Consider the following 21,211-nt stretch of genomic DNA (forward strand, 5'->3'; position numbering starts at 1 on the left):
GGGTTCCTCAAGGTTCTATCCTTGGCCCTATACTTTTTTTAATTTACATTAACGATCTCCAAGAAATTCTCACATTTAAGGTGGCATTGTTCGCTGATGATACTATCATTAATTCTTGTGTTGATAAGAAGCCTACACTCTCTGCTTGGAGGGGGCATTTGAGGTTGAAAAGGATCTCACATCTGCTACAGCATGGGGCTCACCGTGGCTGGTGAACTTTAGTTTATATAAAGCCCAATTTTTTTCCGCCAATCATTATCGCAACAATCTAGATCTTCCTATATTTTTGAACGGTAATGTAATCGATGAGTCATCTATTATCTTCTAGGATTAACTGCTACTTCTGATCTTTCTTGGAAACCATATATCAAATTGATTGCAAAATTAGCATCTGCTAAGGTTGCATTTTTTTATCGTGCTTGCCATTTTCTTACTCAGGATTCTATTCTTTATCTCTATAAATCTCAAATCCATCCTTGTATAGAATACTGTTGTCATATCTCAAGTAAGTCTTTGAATGATGCCCTTTCTCATTTAGACAAAGTACAAAAACGCATTGTAAACATAGTTGGACTTGCTCTAGTAGCCAACCTCCAACCATTATCACATTGCCGTAATGTTGCTTCTCTTTCTCTTTTCTATAAATACTATAATGGACACTGCTCTAAAGAGCTTGTGTCTTTTGTGCTATTTACTAAAATTCATTATGATGTTACTCGTCATTCAATTAAGTTTCATCCTTTTACTATGACTTTGACCTAAGTGCTCCAAAAATAACTGTGATCTAAGTACCCAAAAAGTTACTGCAACCTAAGTGCTCCAAATATTCTTATTTGTCTAGTTTTTTCCCCTCAAACATCAGTTCTTTGGAATTCACTTCCTTAATCTTGCTTTCCTGATTCATATAATTTGCAATCTTCTAAGTCATCTGTCAATCATTATCTTGCTCTATAAACTTCATCTTTTCTATTCTAGTAACTTCTAACTCTAATAGTGGTTGCTTGGAGCTTTGTTGGAAGTAAAGATGCTGAAATATATATATATATATATATATATATATATATATATTATATATATATATATATATATATATATATATATATATACATATATATATATATATATATATATATATATATATATATATATATATATATATATATATATATATATGTAGATCTATAGTTTGTTGTCTTTGGGAAGAGCGGAAGGAAAAAAGTGATTCTTACGCCAACACATACGTCACTTTTAATTACTTTTGACTTTTGTCCAACATTTTCGTGTTGGACGAAAGGAAAAACCATTAATTTATTTACAAATTAATCATTTTTTTAAAAAACCACAAAAACACAAATTTAATTGACCAGAATGTTTTTAAAAAAATTCTGAATGTTTTTAACAATATAAACAATGTTTTTATTTTTATTTTTTTTAATAAAATGTTTTTATTTTTATTTTTTTGCTGTAAATCATGCGCGGAGTGTTGTTATATCGACTATCTTATAGCCTGACTCGCAAGGGAGTGCTGCTACATCGACTGACAAATAGCCTGACTCGCAAGGGAGTGCTGCTACATCGACTGACAAATAGCCTGACCCGCAAGGGAGTGCTGCTACATCTACTATCTTTTAGCCTGACCCGCAAGGAAGTGTTGCTACATCGACTGAGGGTTTGGTTGGGGCAGGCAGTCTATCAATTAATAAAAAAAAAAAATTCCTTTTAATTTTACTTTTTTAATTTTTACTTTTTTACATTTTAATTTTTACTTTTCGTCAACAAAATAGGGAAAAAACTTTCGGACAACATCTAAGGGTTCTATATATATATATATATATAAATATATATATATATATATATATATATATATATATATATATATATATATATATATATATATATATATATATATATATATATATATATATATATATATATATATATATATATATATATATATCTATACAGGGCTTAATTTAACGGTCAAACATCGGACATTGTCCAGCTAAAACCTCAGATTGTCTGATCAATTTAAAAAGTAGGCACACATTTTGACCGATAGGAATTGAGTTCTACAAAATAAATACTTTATTATTGAAATAACTAAAGAGTAAACAAAACAATTCCTTACGAAAAAGGAAATAAATAAGCTTTAAAATAACACTAAAAAAACTCAAAGCGAAAATTACTTTTTGTTGCGTTTTTCATTAATTTCAAAATAACTACTTTAATATTTATCCTTTGGAACGTTTTACTAAAGTTGCGCAAAACACTTTTACAAATTACTTCTATTGATTGTTTAATAAATGAACAAATTTATTTTAATTATACAAAAGTGAAACTAAATTATTGAAAAGAAAAAAATATAATATTTTCAAGTTGTGTAAACATTTTTTTTGAAAAGTTGCAAAAAAAATTGTTTGAAAAAATAACGCAGTTTTGATTGAACATTTTGTCCAGGACTTTATAAAAAATTAAATTGAGCCCTGTATATATATATACATATCAGGTTTCATATATATATGGGGTAAATTTAGGTTAATTCTGTCTATATAGAGTTTATATTATTATTTTATTAAAAAAATAATAAAATACTTTTAGACCTATTATAATGACATAAGTATAAATACAAAATTGTTGCGAAAAGAATAAAATAAACTTAAATTCAATATAAAACTCATTTTTAATTTTAAACAGTTTTTTTTATTAAATTTTTTTTTTTTTTATTAAAAAAAAAATATCTAATTTTATTCTGACCTCATCTTTAATTTTTTAACAAGTTCACATCAACAAATTATAGTGGAACTTTTGGATGACATTGCAAGGGTTGTGTGTACATACATACATATATACAAGTGTGTTATCCTAGCTATGTTTTACTGAAAAGAAATAAAAAATAGCTGATGTTCCTCAAAAACTTGGCTTCTGTGACCAGGACAATTATATTTTAAAATTTTTGTGTTTTTGAGAAAGTTTTATATTGTATTGAATACAAGTACTCTTCTTTATTCCTGAACTGCTAGAATTGAACAGAAAGTCCAAGAATTTTCAGAATTTTTAATTAAAATTCTAAAACTTACAAGAAACTTTAAGAACTTTCTAGAAACTTTTGGAACTTTTTTAAACTAAGTAAAAAAAACAAAACAAACCTATCATAGCTTTGAAAACATTCTCAAAATGTAAAGACTGGATACTAGGTATATCACTTCGTTTAGATATCAACCCATCATAGTCAGCATAGTTCAAAGGATAGATAATCAATTCTGCATTACCTTTCGAAAAATCAGCAATTAGTCTTTTGTTGCCACTGTATTGTTTTGCATAATCAATAACAATATCATCATTTAATGAATTACTTGAGTTCAAATTGATAACTTCGATTATGTTTTTATTTTCTAAAAGACTTGTAGAACCTTCAGGATATGTATTCCCTTTGTAATTTGTAAATGGAACACCTAAAGTATGCTTAAAGTTCATATTATCAGCTTTATGGTTTTTTTTAGAGAGAATTGATAAAAAATCTTTTAATTTTTTAGAACTGCTTTTTCGAAAAACATTATCAGAAAACAGGTGATCTTTGCTCTTTTGAATAGGTGAAATATTGCTATTATCAGAAACAGATGGTATATCAGAAACAGATGGTATATCTTTGCGCAGAAACTTCTTTGAATTAACTAGCTCATTTTGATTTCTTGATTTTATTAAAACATCTTTTTTTTCAGGAGAAATAAAAACATTAGGTTGAAATCCAATTATATTTTGAGCATTACTGAGGAAGTTATTTTGGTTTGGGAATATTGAATTTGAACCAATATGTGAATTTATTTGTTCAAACTGTTTACGTTCATTGTTAGCATTTCTAATAAGCTTGTCAATTTTATCGCCAACTGGAAAATCAATAAAACGTTGATCTTGAATCATTTTATCACTCACAGGTTCAATAGATATTCTTTCTTCAAGAATTGGAGATGATCTAAATTCTGGATCACTTGAATCAATAAAATGCTCATTGATTACATCATCATCAATATTATCAGTGTAATAAGAATCTGAAATACTATTTCTACGCAAAATAGATTTATCATTTTTCTTAATATTGATTGAAGGGCTCAAGGAAAATCTGTAAGGAGAATCATTTTTATGATATTTAAGTGATCTTTTTCTTCGCTTTGTTTCCTCAAATTCAAATTCTTTTTCTGGAATCTTATGAAAATTCTTGCTACCTAAGTTTTCTCTCAAAATAGATGAGTTATTATCTTCACTTAGTTCTTCTAGCAAATCAGAACTTGCTTTACTTGTAGTTTCTCCATTGACTAAAAATTGAGGTAATGAATCATTTGTCTGTAATTTTGCATTGATCTTTAAAATCTTCTCATTGAAACCTAATATAAGATTACATTTTTCTCTTCATAACAAATGGAAGAAAAAATACAAATAAACACTTATTTCATTAGAACCAAAAAAATAAAAACTATACACAAATATTATATTGCAAGAATTATTTCATTGTCTCTTGCAAAATTTTAGAATCAGTTAAGTATTTTTTAGATAAACCCATAACTTATTGAAAATGACGTACACAAAGCTAAGATTTAATTTATGTTATATACATGTGTATGCATATAACATAAATTAAATCTTAGCCTTGTGTATGTCATTTGTGTATGTCATTTTCAATAAGCTATGATTTACCTAAAAAATACTTAATTCTAAACTTTTGCAAGAGACTGTAAATGTAAATGAAATGTTTTTTGTACAAATAAAATGTTGCCAGCGCAACAAAAAATATTTTTGTAAAACACATACAAATAAAATGTAACACATTTAAATAATGTATACAATAAAATTATTTCATATTTTAATGAATTTAAATCTTTTTTGAGTAATGCATTTAAATAAAATGTTACACATGCTACCATAACTGATTTGCATATCATATATATAAGATGAAGTTTTAATTTGCATACTATATTTAAATGAAGTTTTTATTTGCATACTATATATAAATGAAGTTTCAACATGCATACGATATATAAAAATGTTTTAATTTGCACAACATATATAAAAATGTGCATTAATTTGCATACCATAAATAAACATTAATATTTACAAAACATTTAAAAAACATTACTTTAAAAACATAAAAAATATTAAATTTAAAATGTTACTTACAAACACAGTAAACAGAAATAAGCATCAAGAATTCAAAAACTTTCATGTCTAAAATAAACCTTAAAGAATAATAATGCAATGTAGAATTCTAACTTGTGACAGCAACTTTTGATGTGAAATAAAATGACAAATTTATTTAGTATAACTAAATTCAAAAACATCTAAAAGTTTAAAAATTTCTGGTTTAATTTTTAATATATTATCATTAATAAACAATATATAAAAAATTTACTACAAGTTTTAATTTTCTTGTATAAAAGGTAGATAAGACAAATAAAACTTACTATAAAATTTATAAACATGAGGGGTTTCTTCTCAAAGTACCTATCTCCTATTGTGTATAATACAAAAAAAATCTTTTATCAAATTTGCTGAAGACAGTTAAGATAAAGTATACACAGTATGAGGCATGTCTATCTCAACATTATAAAACTAATCAAGCATGCAAAAAGTTTGTCTTGATTAAATTAAAGTTATTTTTAGCAAGATTATAATTAAGCTTCATAATCACATATGCAAATGTAATATATATTATTATTTATGTAATATATTTATTATAAACTATTTATTTAAATATGTAAATGTAATATATATTATTATATAACATTATTTATTAACATAATATTACCTTGTGTAGTATTAAAGATTCTTTGTGCAAAATGTTTTTTTTTTATTATAAATTTTATATTAAACACTTTTTGATATGTTAAAAAATATGTTATATGCATGCACAAGTTTAAATGTATTTTTAAAAATAGTTTGCCCAAGTGGTATATTTATTTTTTAAATCCTAATTCTTACAATTAGAAAATCACTTATTCACAATTAGAAACTAAATTAAACTTTAATAAAAAAATATATTAAATAAATCAAAACTTTGGTCTAATCATAAAAATATACTAAATATCAATAAAAACTTTGGTCTAATCATAAAAATATACTAAATATCAATCAAAACTTTGGTCTAATCATAAAAATAAGCAAATTAAAATAAGTTTAATTTAAAAAAATTTAAAAAAAAAAGTAAAAATTTAATTAAAACTTGATAAACTGGTTTTTCTAGGCAAGTATTTTGCAGACCTTTTCCTCTTTATGTAAAACACATTTTAGTTATTTTTATAGACTACTTTCAAATAGTTATTAGTGTCCAAAAGCAAAAGTTATTTCTTATGGTTTCTATGGAAATTTCAATCCATTTAGTGCAATGCTAGAACTTTAGATAAGTTTGAAAGTTTTGAATGCACATGTTTAAATACAAAATAAAACCAATGAATTATATAAAAATTTTAATTGAGTGTTTTATTATCAATCAATATCAGTACTACAAAATTTTACAAAGATTATAAACCAAGCAGCGCACATGCAAATAATGTGTTAACATGATGAACATGAACAGATTATGTTCACAGAAATATTTCTTTAGTTTTCAGCCAGGACTTTAATTTTAAAAAAATTTAAACTTATTTTAAGACTAAAATCATTCAAAAGTTATTTTTCTTTATGGGAGTAAAAATGCATTATTTTAAACTTTATGGGAATAAAAAGGCATAATGAACTTTCTCTAAAAATAAAAAATTTAGAAAAGCTTTGATGTCATTGAAATGGCACCATTTTTACAAATTAAAAAAAAACTTTCTTAAGCTATTTCTATTTAGATTTCTTTTTAACTTTTAAAAATTAAAAATAATGTTCTATGAAAAATCTATTTCAAAGAGATAATGTTCTATGAAAATTATTTCTTTATGTATAAACAGGACACACTGATAGCAATATTCTTTAAAATTTTAAAGAATATTATACAGATATATGTTAAAGAACATTATACACACATATATTATATAAATATATTCTGACCATTTTTAACTGAAACAACAACTCGTATCAACTAAGGGTTTAGTAATAATATGTGAAGGTAATAAAAACAATTTAATTAAAAATTTAAGTTTACAAAATAAATTTAATATTTGTCATATTAGATGTACAAAAACATATTATTTTTATATATTATTCATTTTATCACAGATATTATATATCAGATCAATATTCAAAACATAAAAAGAATATATTGAATAGAACAAAACAATTCATAAAAAAAGAAAAAAACTAAATGCATACTTTTCAACTAGGTTTTTAAATTTGTCATAATACAAAATTATTATTTTTGTGTTTAATTTTTTATTTTATAATTCAAAGTTTATAACAGTATTTAGTTTACAAAATTTTTTTTTAAATAATAAAAAAAACATTTCAAAAATTCATATAAAAACTAAATACATATAAATAAATTAAAAAAAAAACAAATAAAATCCAGTAGAAAAAATGTCTAATTCCATTCAAAATCAATCTTCATGTTTAGTCATTTCAATTAAAAACCCCTCATGCTTCTCATGTACAAGGCTCCAATACTCAGATTTTTTGATATTTACAAGCCAATTATTCAATTTTGGCCACAATTTTAAATCAAAATTAATCCATTCTAATTGAACAATGACAGTAGCAATATAATAATCTGCAATTGTTGGTAAATCACCTTTAAAAATAAAAAAATGTAAACATGTTTAATAAAACTAAAAATATTTTATGAAAAATTTAAATACAATTGTTAATATTATTTTGTTTCAACCTGTTAAATATTGATCTGAAGCTAGAAATATCCTTTCTATTGATTCTAGAAGACTTGTAAGTTCAACTGTTCCTTTTTCAATAAGAGATTCTGTAGCATCATCTTCAAGTTGGTACGGCTCTAAAAAATTAGGATAAACCAACCGATAGCCTGCAGTTTGATGCAACTTTGAACTTGCCCAGTCTAACATTGATTTGACCTAAATAAAAAAAAATAATATTCGGTATCACAGATATGTTCTTGACAGCTTCACAGATATGTTCTTGACAAGAATTTTTGTTTTATAAAAGATTATTCATTTAAAATTATAAATTTATGTAATTATACAACTTCACAAATTATATAAATTTATTCAATTATTTAAATGAGAGTTATATAATTGAGTCATATAATATATATAAAAAATCCTAAGTATCGTATGCACACAATCCTTAAAGGGATCCCAAACCTCTAAGACATGTTGTGTTCATATTAAAGATATGCATTTATTATTTTGTTTTAATCAAAAAAATTTAGCACAAACATTTTTTTTTAATCATTCTCTTTAATATGAACACAACATGTGTTTAATATAAACACAACACTTTTGAAGTGATTACATGAAATAATTGCATTAAACTTTAACTCAATTTTTTTCAGCTAATCATTATCACAAGAATTTCAATCTTCCTATATTTGTAAACGGTAATGTACTCAATGAGTCATCTACCCTTCATCTTCTAGAATTAACTTTTACTTCCGATCTTTCTTGGAAACCATATATCAAACTGATTGCAAAATTAGCATCTGCTAAGACTGCATCTCTTTAGTGTGCTTGCCACTTTCTTACTCCTGATTCTATCCTTTATCTCTGTAAATCTCAAATCCGTCCTTGTATGGAATACTGTTGCCATATCTGGGGCAGATCTTCCAATGATACTCCTTCTCTTTCAAACAAGGTGCAAAAACACATTGTAAACATAGTTGGATATGGTCTTGCAGCCAACCTCCAACCATTGTCACATGGTCGTAATGTTGCTTCTCTTTCTCTTTTCTATAAATACTATAATGGACACTGTTCTAAAAAGCTAGCATCTCTTGTTCCATTTACTAAAATTCATTATCGTATTACTCGTCATTTATTTAAGTCTCATCCTTTTACTGTGACTGTTCCCAAGTGCTCCAAAAATTTTTATTCATCTAGTTTTTTTCCTCGAACATTAGTTCTTTGGAATTCGCTTCCTTCATCTTGTTTTTCTGATTTGTATAGTTTGCAATCTTTTAAGTCGTCTGTCAATTGTTATCTCGCTCAATAAACTTCATATTTTCTCTTTCAGTAACTTCCAACTCTAATAGTGGTTGCTTGCAGCCTTGTTGGAAGTGAAGATGTTGAAAAAAAATAAACAAAATAATAAAAATCATTTTATGTTTTCTATGGTATCATAATTTTAATTTAATTGTGTGGTGTTGTCTGCTATTATTTGCAAAAAAGAAAAAGAAATACAACCTCGTCACAATGGAACAGAGGCTCCAGCTTAGATTATTTGTCTTTCCTTGACAATTACATTACTTTTTGATTAAGTTTCTTTTACATCTGTATGTTTTTTATTTTCTCTTCATTTTATAACTTTTTTTTTGGTCACCGTTAGGTCATAACTAATTAATAAAATATGGAAAAGGTTGGCTCCAAAAGACAGAAAGAATATTTATGTATGCTAAAAAAAATGAATAATGAGAAATATCTAGGCAGAATTAGACTGCTTTTGCTGTTTTATTGAGTTAAAATGCATTAAAAAAAAGTGAATTATTTTGCTGAAAATAGTTGTGAATGGTAAAATACTTTAAGACTTTTTATTTTGTATTTAATCAATTATATTTTATTAACAACAACTCTATTTTTTTTGAATTTAAAAAAAATTAGAGTTGTTGAAAATTAAATTTTTTTTTTTTAAAACTTGAAATTTAAAATTTATTTGTTGAAATTTAAAATTTTATATTTTATTTAAAACATTTTTTTTTGAATTTAAAAAAAATTATTTATTAACCTAATAGAAGTATAGTAAAAATTATAAAGAAATTTATAAAGTTTATGGTTAGTTTTAAATTTTTCTTATTTTTTTAAGAATTTTTTTTTTTTTACATTTTTTTAAAAATATATTTGTGCAGGTTCAAGATGAACAGTAGCAGGCTCAAGAAATCAACATAATATAACTATTAACATTTTTAACTATTGAGTTTTATATTACAAAAAGGTTTTTATATACTACTTTAAAATACTTATTTACTCCATAAAGGATATAACACTGTGTAGCCCATAAACATTTTTAATGATTTTTGGCCTGCATATAATATTATGAGAGTTTAAAAACTCAATACAAAAAGAAATGATGTCTCAGATGATAAGAAACTTCATTTTTTAAATAAATAATGGAATAAGTATTGAAATATGTCTTATAATAATAAGAGTTAAAACCTATTTTTATATTGTTGAGGTCAACTTCCAACTGGAATGGATTTTACTGAAAAACATTTTTTACATTAAATCTATACTGGCAACAAATGTGAAAAAGTCTTCAATACTGTTTTACATGTTTAATAGCTTGAAAGAGATTCAGTGTTAAGATGACAATTACAAGTGTATTTTATTAATGATTGAAGCTCCTTGAATTAAGGTAGGATTCAAAAAGTTTCTGACAAAAACCTTAGAAAGCATCTAAGTAATTTGGAAAAAGAATATTACAACTTTAAGAAACATGAAAAAAGAGGATTAATTTCAGATTTAACAAGACAAAGTGATTTTATACAAAAAATAAAGAAAGTGTTCAAAATTGGCAAACCAAATTTTGGAGGATACTATAATGATGATTAAGAAAAAATTAAATGAATGCAAAGCCAAAAATTTGAAGTTTTGGAATTATCAAGAAAACCATAGAAAGCTTACTACTGATGATAAAAAATATAGTGTAATGTTTAGAGAGAGAATTTTCTAAGAGCTTTATTCTAAGATTTTTATTTTTTTATTCTAAGAGCTGCTAGAGAGAGAGAGTATTAAAAAAAAAACTTTCAAAAGAAAACATATTACTCTAAAAGTTTCAGCAAATTTAGAAATAAAGACTGAAAATAACAATAAAAATGACGCTGAAACATCAAATGATTCAAACTTGATGATTTAGGAACTGGGGATAAGGAGAAAATAAATTATTCTTTAAAATCAATTACATGCACAACTCCTAACATTTATAATAGCGTTGTTGTTGCAGTATTTTTCAGTACAAAATTTTTCTGCAGTTCTTCAAAAAACCGTTACTTCTGTTATTCATAAAGCTGGTGCAGATAAGTAAATTATCTTGAAGCATTTCACCGGGCTCATTATATATGAAAAAGTTATTATTAAGTACACACGCTAGATATGAAGCGGCTTTAAAAGCCCTAAAATATTTACTTATCATTCATTTCAAAAGAAAAACATTTGAGTTAAAAAAGGAAAAAGATTCAAAAATGAGAAATTAAAAGATCTGTTAAATATGGTAATCTTCGGAGTTGCGTCTAAATATGGTTAATAAAGTTGCGTCTTTAAGGTTAATCCTCGGAGTTACGTCTCTAGTATCTTCCTCAAGTGGCGATTAGTGAAAAAGTGCAATGAATCTCAATGAAGACTATGAAACCCATGGAAACATTGAAGGATTTAATACAACTTCTTGTAATACTGGAACTAAATAGGGTTCACTTCTTAAAATTACAAACAATTTAGGTATCTGTCCTTTATGTGTAGCTTGTAGACGCCATACCAGAGCTGAAGATAAAGTGAAGGGTTAACTTTTGAAATGTTGTTACACAGAAAAAGACTTCCAGATCAGACAATCCTTTATTTAAAAAACTCAAAGAATTTTACACTCCAGATTTTCATTAAGATATTAGCTAGAAAATATTTTTAGTATAAAATGAAAGAAATTATAATGAAATAATGAATAACAAAAGAAAATATTATTAAGCGTTATTTAAATGAGTGTTTTAGCTTCTGCAAAAAATACATCAAAAATGAAAAAGTTTCAGAAAGATGATTGAAAAAAACTTGCAAGTTGTTACTTATTCGTTAAAATAAGATTAAATTGTTCTAAACTACTTTTAGAAGGAATAAATATTGTGGTGGAATTCATAGCATATTTTTATGCAAATTAGTATTTGCAATCTAGTGAGGCTATCAAAACTCTATAACTGGATATTTATCAATACATAAAATGCATCCAAACAAAGATGTTTGGATCAAACCAGAATTTATTTCAATATTGATGAGGTTTTTCAACATTTTAATAAAATAAGATTATTTGGCTATAGTTTTAAAATTTATTAAATACCATAAAAAGATGAAAAGCTAATATAAGAACTAAAAATAGGATATTACTCATAATAATAGCAAAATCTCAATTAAGTTTACGCTAATCCAAATTATTAAAGTGTGCTTTTAAAATTACAAAAAAATTTTCACAAAAAGAATATATTTTCAAACAAAAAGATTGTTTAGGTCTGGGGACCAGGTCACTTACTTGCACCAACAAGTAAAAAGCACAACAACAGGTGAAAGAAACAAATAATGGTTTTCAAAAAGTAAATTTAAGTAAAGTCCTCATTCACAATTCAGTGAGACAAACAACAGCTGTTGAATCAGCCAAAACATAACAATCAATAAAATCAATAAATTACAATCACCTACATAAAACTAGTGTTACTTTTACAAACAAAAAAATAAAGAAGTGAAACTGTAAAGAAATTCAAATACAAGTGTATCAACAAATAAAACTCTGTAAGCAATTGCCATATGCATTAATATTTTAAGACTGCCATCATTTTAAATTAAATTTTAAAATTTGCACTTAAAATATACATTGATAAATATATATTAAAATTAACATAAGTAAATAATCAACTAGTGATGTGTAGTGACCAAACCAGAAACAAAAACATACCCAGATCGCAACCAAAAGCAGAACTAAAAATCAAAAAAGGATGTTTTCATCAAGTTTGTTCTCAATAAATACAAAAGTTGATACTCATAAATAGTTTTTACATAAGAATTAAACAGTGAAAAAGATTTCTCAAATAAAAAGTTCTTTTTCCAAATTTTTTAGAAGCTGTTTCATTTGTGTAGCACTTTTAATCAAATCATTTCAAAATAAACACCTTTTGTATTTATTTCGAAATGATTATAAACTTCATCATGCAGATTTTCCAAATAAACATTCTTGATTTTTTTTCTTATATAAATTCAATGAGTGAAAATTAAAAATAAAGACTGAAGATGTTTTTTGATGCTCAAATTAAATACGAACTACATCAGCAATAAACAAGAATAACACAGGAACAAACAAACCTAATAATAATCTAATACCTGTGAAATATACAACATCCAACAACAAGAAAGCATTTTCAATTACAAATTCAAACATATTTAAACCCAATTATTAATAAATGTGTTTTCATCTATAAATATTTAAACTCATCAATTAATAAATGTGTTTTTAACTACAAATATTCACTTAACAAAAAAATCTTTATACTCAGTGCTAAATGTTTCAACAACAAATGTTTTGTCAATTTACTCATTTTAAAGTCATTTTATGTTTCTTCAAAAAAATTTTATTTCTTGAAAATTTTTAATTTCTTGATTTTTAAAATTTTTAGAATATTTGTGAATAGTTTTATTGGACAATTACTTTTTCAACCAATTTCATAAATATAATAAAAATAATAAATATAATAAAATGCAATTTTTTCAAACATTTTTTTGTTAGCATTAATGCACGCAGAAATTCATCTTTATTTCATCATAACCAAAAAAAATTTAATTTTTTTTTAAGCATTCAAACTTAAAACTTAGGGGCCATGTCTATTTTTTTAAAAGTTTTTTAACCTCCTTCCCAATTTGTTATACTGTCAATTTTTGGTAACTCCCAAATAAAAATGGTGTCAGTTTTTGTTATCCACCTCTCTCCTTCCCCCCTCCTCCTCCTCTCATTCTAAAATAAAACTAAAAATGCATTCATAGCATAGATTTTTTTCTGGTTAATTATACATTTATTCTCAACAGTTATGAAATGATGTAGAAAAACCTGAAATTAATTGTTCTTTCAGATTTTGAAGAAATAAGCAAGGTTGCTTCTGAATTTAAAACATGTTTTCCATTATCATGGACAGTTTCACCAATAATTATCAAAAGAAAGATTAAGAAAACCTCATCAAATAGTGTGTTATTCTATATCTATAATAAAAATTTACTTACTCCTTATTTTTCCAGTTATTGTTTATGTAATCTTCGACTAAAAAATAAATGCTCTTCATAAACTAAAAGGTCATTGTCTTCCACTGTCTAAACTTCATTTTATGTAACCATTCAGCAGTTTATGATCTCTTCTGCAGATCAATTACAGCCATCAATTCTCACTGATGCTTTGCAGCAAAGCGAATAATTTGAGACCATCAATAAGTTGAGAAATGCAACTTTATCCATATTTACTTTATGAATTTATGAGTATTGTTTACATAACAATTAGAATAATAATTTTCTCCTCCTTTATGGCCCCTCAATGGTTAAAAAAAAAAAAAAAACTTAATTCAGATTATATTTAAGCTACATATTATCTTTTTTCAGTAGCTTTTTAACTAAAAACGAGTCTTGAATGAAAAATCTCTAGATGAGTTAAAACCAAATTTTGGTTTTAGCCAATGTTTATATGTTGGCTGGAACTGGAATTAAATCAAATGCCTGTCAATTGCTAGTAATGTGTAAATAAAAAACTAATAAAAAGATTTTATACAATTTAAGTACCTTCATTTCTTGACTTTTTGATATACCAAAACAACTAAAATTAGTATACTTTTCAGCAAGGTATAAAATTATAGGGACCGCATTAGCAACTATTAACTCTCCATCCACTAAAACAGGAACTTCACCATAAGCATTTAGAGCACGAAACATTGGTTTTGATAACTCACCTAGATAAAAATAAAATATTTGAAACTTTTTAAAAGTTTAATAAAAACTATTGTACTTATAAAACATATCTTTAAAAATATTGTTTATACAAATATATTATAGACTTATATACATGCAACTTGTATTGCATTATGTATTGCATTAAATATATATTGTAGGTAACAAGTAAATTTTTTACCATTTTTTACTTTACATTTTATACTATTTTTTTATAAAGCAAAAATTAAAAACACACTTTAAAAAAATTAAAACAAATTACAAGCTGATAAAAAAAAAATTTTCAAACAAAAAGAAAGGACATTTTACTGTACATATATTAACACCAAACACCAGATAACAGATATGGCAATAAGGAAAAACTAAAAATGGCATCCTAATAAAAATACTGATCTTGAGTATGAAGTAAACTGTAAAATGCTTGCAGAAAGAAAAGTTTACGAGCAAGAGAAAATTAAAATTACAAACACACCTTCATCTATTAGATTGAAGCAGATATGAACAAGATTTACAAGGTTTAATTATACATTAATTCTCAACAGTTCTAAAATGATGTAGAAAAACCTGACATAAATTGTTCTTTCATATTTTGAGATATGAACAAGATTCACAATGTTTCCTATCTAGAATGAGCACTGGGATATATTTGTTTAGTTCTTAATAACTCTTCATGCCTTTTTAAGAATGGCTAATAGCAACTTTTTCTTTTATAACCTGATATGATCTCTTTTTCACTATATTAAATGACTTAAGTACTATAAAACCAAAAACTATAAAACACAAAAAATCATTGCCAGTACCAAGTTCTCTAAATCTATAATTTACTAATATTTCTAGTCTTCAAAGTAACTTTTCTTCTGTTAAGTCTTACCTCTTGCAAAGCTCACAAGACCTACTTCGTTATGGAAATTACGAAGAAGTTAACAGAACTAAAAAATTATTATTTCCATATATTTAGAATGTTATTAATCCTTGTCTGCTCAAGATAGAAGACAAATCCCTAAGTATAATAAGAGAAATTCCATCACCAGAACCTCATCTTCTGATGGGATTTATTAACCATGCGGCAGAATTTATAATGCAGCTTTGGTCTGGATTATAGATTGGGTAAAGAGTAGGGATGGCAATTCCAGGATCTCGGAATCCCAAAATCTCAGGATTCCTTACAAATTATTCATTCTAGGAAGATCAAACATTTTTAATAGAAGGAATACCTTAATTGTATTTTGAATTTTCTAATTCATTCTAACTTTAATGTGAACAAGGTTTTAATTCCATTTTTAAGTCAACTCAATTTTATTACAAATGTGTGTGTGATTTACAAAAGATTTTTCAACATCAATTTAATTAATGAAGTTATCTAAATACAGAAGGTATAAACTTATACATATATAAGTTTATACCTTATTTATTTATATATTTATAATATAATATAAGGTATATTGTATTATAAATATATAAATAAATAAGGTATAAGGTATATTCAAATATAAAGGTATAAATAAACTTTAGTTATTGTTATTTAAAGTAGAGACTAATTGCTGAAGAGGAAGATTATATTCGAGATTCAAATTCATTATTTATTAATGAAACATCAAAAGTTAAAATTAATTAAATTATTGGACCTATAATAACAAAAGTCAGAAAAATTGTCAAAATGTTCAAAAGGTCCCCAAACAAAATTAAAAATATTTACAAAAGTACTTAAAAGTTGGGTTTGGAAAGGTCATCAATTTAATCTTGGGTTGCAAAACCCGATGGAGCACTTGTTGCTTATGCTAGACTGAAGTTAAAATTTAAAAAAAATTTTAATTTTAACTTCAGTCTCAACTTTAATTTCCTCTGACATTACAATAGAGTTTATGTTGACAAAAATAAAAGAACCTGCTGTAATCTGAAATCAAAAATAATTGTATGATGCTTTAAGTCACCGAATTAAAGAGAGAAAAACATCGTTAAGGAGCTTAGTATATCTTCATGGTCATATTACTTCATAAAAAATTCCAAAAGTTTTTATACCAAATACAAGTACCCAAAATAAAAAAAATTATGATACTAAAATATAAACCTGATAAAGTGTTTAAACTAGGCAGATATAATAACAGCAGCAGACTTGAGTAGTGATAGTTGTGTTCAGTTGAACCAGGGTTTTTTGAGTCATGAATGTGAGAACTATGTCAAAGTAATTAGTCAACAATTGAATGAAGTGATGGAAAAAGGATTGGCAGCAATATGAACACAACCTATAAGGGTAAAAAATAACTTTTAAAATTTAAAAAAAATTTGTTCTTTGAAGGAGCAGCTCAAGATGTGATCACCTTAAAAAAACATATGATTATATACTATCTATATGGCCAACAAAAGTGAAGTCCAAACAAGCATTCTCAGCTGCTGGGTTTTTATGTTCAAAAAATTGAATACGACTAAGCGATGAAATGATTGGCGCTTTGATTTTTTAGGGTAGTACTTTCAAAAATAAATATAACTCATGCATATTCATGCATGTTCAAACTATTGTTAGTTATTATTTTTATTTAAACTGTATTATCTATTCATGGTATTGTTTTATTGTTTTAACTTAAATTACTGTTTTAACTTAAAGTATTGTTTTAACTTAAATTACTTAGGTTCATTAATGAATGAAGTATTTTATTCATATTATCATTAAATTAATTATTTTTAAGTGTTTGATGAATCCATTAAAGGTTAGTTCTTTGTATGCTTCACTTTCTACAATTACGTTTTTTTCTATTCAATTTCGGGATTTCCAAGGACAAGTTTCTCAATCCTGAAATCCCGGGATTGAAAATGTTCTAGTTTTTTGCCATCCCTAGTCAAGAGCATTCAATGCTTTCAAAAAGGTTACCAAGGAGGAACATTTGAAGGAAACATGTGTAGAAAGATACTTAAAAGTTGTGACAAACTTGAGTTGATGATGCTTGTTGAACTGTATCCTCTCTGGGAAATAATGAGAAAGTTTAATAAGGTTGTTCATGGTGTATTTGGCTATAAACCTGACCCAAACTATTCAATTTTAATTGAAAGTTTACACAAAGTTTTAAAGATGCGCAAGACTAATGCAGAGAGATAATCCCTGTATTCTTTAACCTTTGTACTTGAAACCAATTTATTAATAAACATATTTATAGGAAATTTTTTTAGTTTTTAGATAAACAGCTCACGGCTACCAGGTAAGTACATGCTGTAACCGCACATCTGGAAACATTTGTTGATATGAGTGGTCTTTCTGGCAATTTAATGAGCAGACATCTGAATCTTGCCATTCCAAGATGAAAAGTGTAATAGACAGGTTAGGAGTTTCGCAGCACAGCAACAAACATAAGGAAAGAAGTAAAAGAATCGCTGAAGTCTTTAGTTCAAATAAGTTATTGAACATACATCAATTGTACATCAAAACATTAACATTATTGAAACCTTGAGTCAAAAAAATTTGTAAATTCATTCAAAGAGACAATAAAAATATATTAGTATAAACAATTTTACAATATTTTATTTAGTATTTATAATATTATTATTATTTATATATTAGGTTAGTAGGCAACTATGCATATAATACTACTATTCTACTAAATTACTTATATACTATTAATATGATCTACTTTACTAAGCATACTATGTTTCTAAATTAATTTCAAGCCTATCTAAACTTTTTCTCCAACTTAAAGCAATCTAATGATGTTGATGTATAAATACAAAATTAAAAAAGCATAAAAAGTTGGAATATAAAGTTATTTTGTGTTAACTTTACTATTCTGCCAGTATATTTAGTTTTTTCAAATATAAAAAAAAATGACTTTTTAGCAAATTTTCAATCTCAATTTTCTAAAAATGTGATACCTCCCAGATTTTTCTAAATAATAAAATGAAGTGTCCATGATGAGATTTCATTTGCTGATAAAAACAAAAACTTTCAGTGTAAACAGACTCTAAAAATCGTCGACCTTGTGAATCTTGATTTGTCAAAAATGAGCTTTTGGTTCATTTTTCATCAAAGTATAAAACTTATATCACCTTATTAAATCCTATTGAAATTATGATAAAACAGCAGTTAGAAAATGCGCATTTGACTGCAAACCACGCTAGAATTAAATAGTTTTTTGCGTGTTTTGTAAAAAAGTATTAATTTGGATTTATAAACTGAAATTTTTTATAAATACCTATATTGTAACATAAAAAAATTCCCACCCCTTTTTTTACTAACCCCACCTTGTTTATTAGATCTTGACTAAAATTCCCACTTTTTCCTTTTATTACCACCACCCCCACCCCCCACCCCTTGTATTAATTTATGAGTACAGTCAGCGGGTAGAAAGACACTATTTAAAAATGACATAACCGGTTATGACTTTATTATATATTTTGAAAGAAGATGGGAAGAAGAACTTACAAGGCGAAAGCCTGAATTACTGATTAAAGCAAATGCCAAAGGGCTATCCACTGCATATCTAGATATGCAGTGGATAGCCCCTTTAGCCTTTGGTGGATGAATTTTTTAAAAGTTATCAAAATGCTCTGGATGAAAACAATTTAAATGACCACCCAGAAAGAATATTTAATTTAGATGAAACTGGGCTAGGTACTGACCCTACTAAGGGTAAAGTATTTGTTCCTAAAAGTGCCAGGATAATGTATTCATGTCCGGGAAGTGTCGGGAGACTCCAGTACAGTGTTCTTTTTTGTAGCAAGTTGCTTTTTTGTAGCAAGTTGCTGATGGTGAACGCTACCCATCTTGTGTTATTTATAAAGGAAAAGGAGAGTTACAATCTATTTGGATAAAATAAGGACTGCCAGCTATGCATTTTGGGGTTACAGAATCTGGCTGGACCCAGGATTATATTTTTGAAAAATGGTTAAATGCATTTGTTAAGAAAATTAAACACCTTGGAAAGCCAGTTTTAATATTATTTGATGGACATGGAAGTCACTTGACCTGTACAGCAAGGGATAATGACATTATACTTTTATGTTTACCGCCTCATATGTCACATCCTTATCAACCATTAGACATTGGTGCTTTTGTTTCTATGAAAAATGACGGGAAATATGAAAAGCTCATTTTCAAAACACTGTAAATCCAAATTATGGGTTTTGAGAAAATCAATCTTTTTTTCCTACACAATGAAATTAAATATTTTGAAATTACTATTTATTAATTTAGTTAAATATGTGTTTTATTAATAAGACTACAATGACTACTGAAATCAAGCTTGATAAAATCAATATTTATTTTCAGTTGTTACTTTTGTTCTAAATATTGCTTATTAACAAAACACTTTATATCCATTTTAATTTATTTCTTTAATAAATATTGTATTATGTATTCTAAGGTCTACTTGCAAAACACGGATTTTCTTATATTTATCATATTGTTTTTATAATATTGTTATTTGATATTGTTTAGTTCAAATAATTATTTAAAATTTTTTTCAAAACGACTCCAATAGGTAACTATAAAAGCATATAAAATGGTAATTTATGACTCTTCTCATTAACTAGCTTTTTTGATTTAATAAAAGAAAATTAATAAAAACAGAAAAAACACTAGTTTATGCTGGAAAAAAATGTTTGTTTAATAGTTATACATCAAACAATGCACACTAAAAGAACTCACAGCTAAAAAATATAAATAAAGGTATGAACTGTCTTCTTCACTAACATTAGTAACATCTTCAGTGGCGTTACAGAGTAGTGTTTTATACATGGCAATTATTCTGTCTTCTACTCCTACAAGACAAAGGAGTCAAAAAACATCATCTTTTTTAGCAAGCTCAACGCAGTTCTTTAATTCCAAATATTTTAGTTGGAAATTGTCCTATTTCTTTCCTTTTTTGAGGAGACTGTGTGATATGGGCTCAGAATGGTAACTGCATGGAACCACTTCTAGCTTGTCAGAACAAATAAGGAGTTTTTTTGCTTCATTGACTTTAAATTTTTTTTTGCTCTTGAAAAACTTTTTCACTTCTGATTTGAAGTCAAGTGCTGACCAGTATTGCCCATAAACCCTGACTTTTCCATGTCGGCTAAGTATGTTTATGTATTCATTAGGCTTTAGAATTTTATCTTTTTTTTTATATCGAGCTGTACTCGACCAAACACATGATCTGCTGGCAGATATGTGCAGTTTTTATTTTCTTTTAGTCACAGTAATATTTTGGTTTTTCATAGACAACTTGAACGATTGACATGTAGAACATGTATCTGTTGCTGGGTATCCAAATGCTAAATTGTAATGGTTTATAAATACCCCATAATAATAATGGTAGCCCACATTTTGAGCAATAGTTGTACTATTTCTGTCCAAAAAAAAGTTGGTACATGCGTTTTACATTCAAATCAGAGAGCAAATGTTTACGTCCAGGAGCACCTTTTCTACCATAATGACTTGCTCTGCATGTAAAAGTCTGAGTATGGTTTTAAATAGCTTCTTTAAT

At 26.1% G+C, this 21,211-nt stretch overlaps 2 protein-coding genes across 2 annotated transcripts in view; both read right to left on the minus strand.

The window, feature by feature from the left end:
* Positions 1-5,866, minus strand: part of LOC136080754 (uncharacterized) — a 61,245-nt gene extending 55,379 nt beyond the window's left edge. The window contains exons 1-4 of the mRNA XM_065797815.1: positions 5,798-5,866; positions 5,454-5,500; positions 5,170-5,228; positions 3,147-4,379 (exon numbers count right to left, since the gene is read on the minus strand). Coding sequence (XP_065653887.1) covers positions 3,147-4,379; positions 5,170-5,215 — 1,279 coding nt within the window. The 5' untranslated portion in view covers positions 5,216-5,228; positions 5,454-5,500; positions 5,798-5,866. The remainder of the gene's footprint in view (positions 1-3,146; positions 4,380-5,169; positions 5,229-5,453; positions 5,501-5,797) is intronic.
* Positions 5,867-7,453: 1,587 nt separating this feature from the next.
* Positions 7,454-21,211, minus strand: part of LOC136071940 (glutathione S-transferase theta-1-like) — a 28,215-nt gene continuing 14,457 nt past the window's right edge. The window contains exons 2-4 of the mRNA XM_065797816.1: positions 14,595-14,761; positions 7,793-7,991; positions 7,454-7,699 (exon numbers count right to left, since the gene is read on the minus strand). Coding sequence (XP_065653888.1) covers positions 7,509-7,699; positions 7,793-7,991; positions 14,595-14,761 — 557 coding nt within the window. The 3' untranslated portion in view covers positions 7,454-7,508. The remainder of the gene's footprint in view (positions 7,700-7,792; positions 7,992-14,594; positions 14,762-21,211) is intronic.

Source organism: Hydra vulgaris, chromosome 05 (assembly GCF_038396675.1).
Source record: "Hydra vulgaris chromosome 05, alternate assembly HydraT2T_AEP".
Taxonomy (NCBI): Eukaryota; Metazoa; Cnidaria; class Hydrozoa; order Anthoathecata; family Hydridae; genus Hydra; species Hydra vulgaris.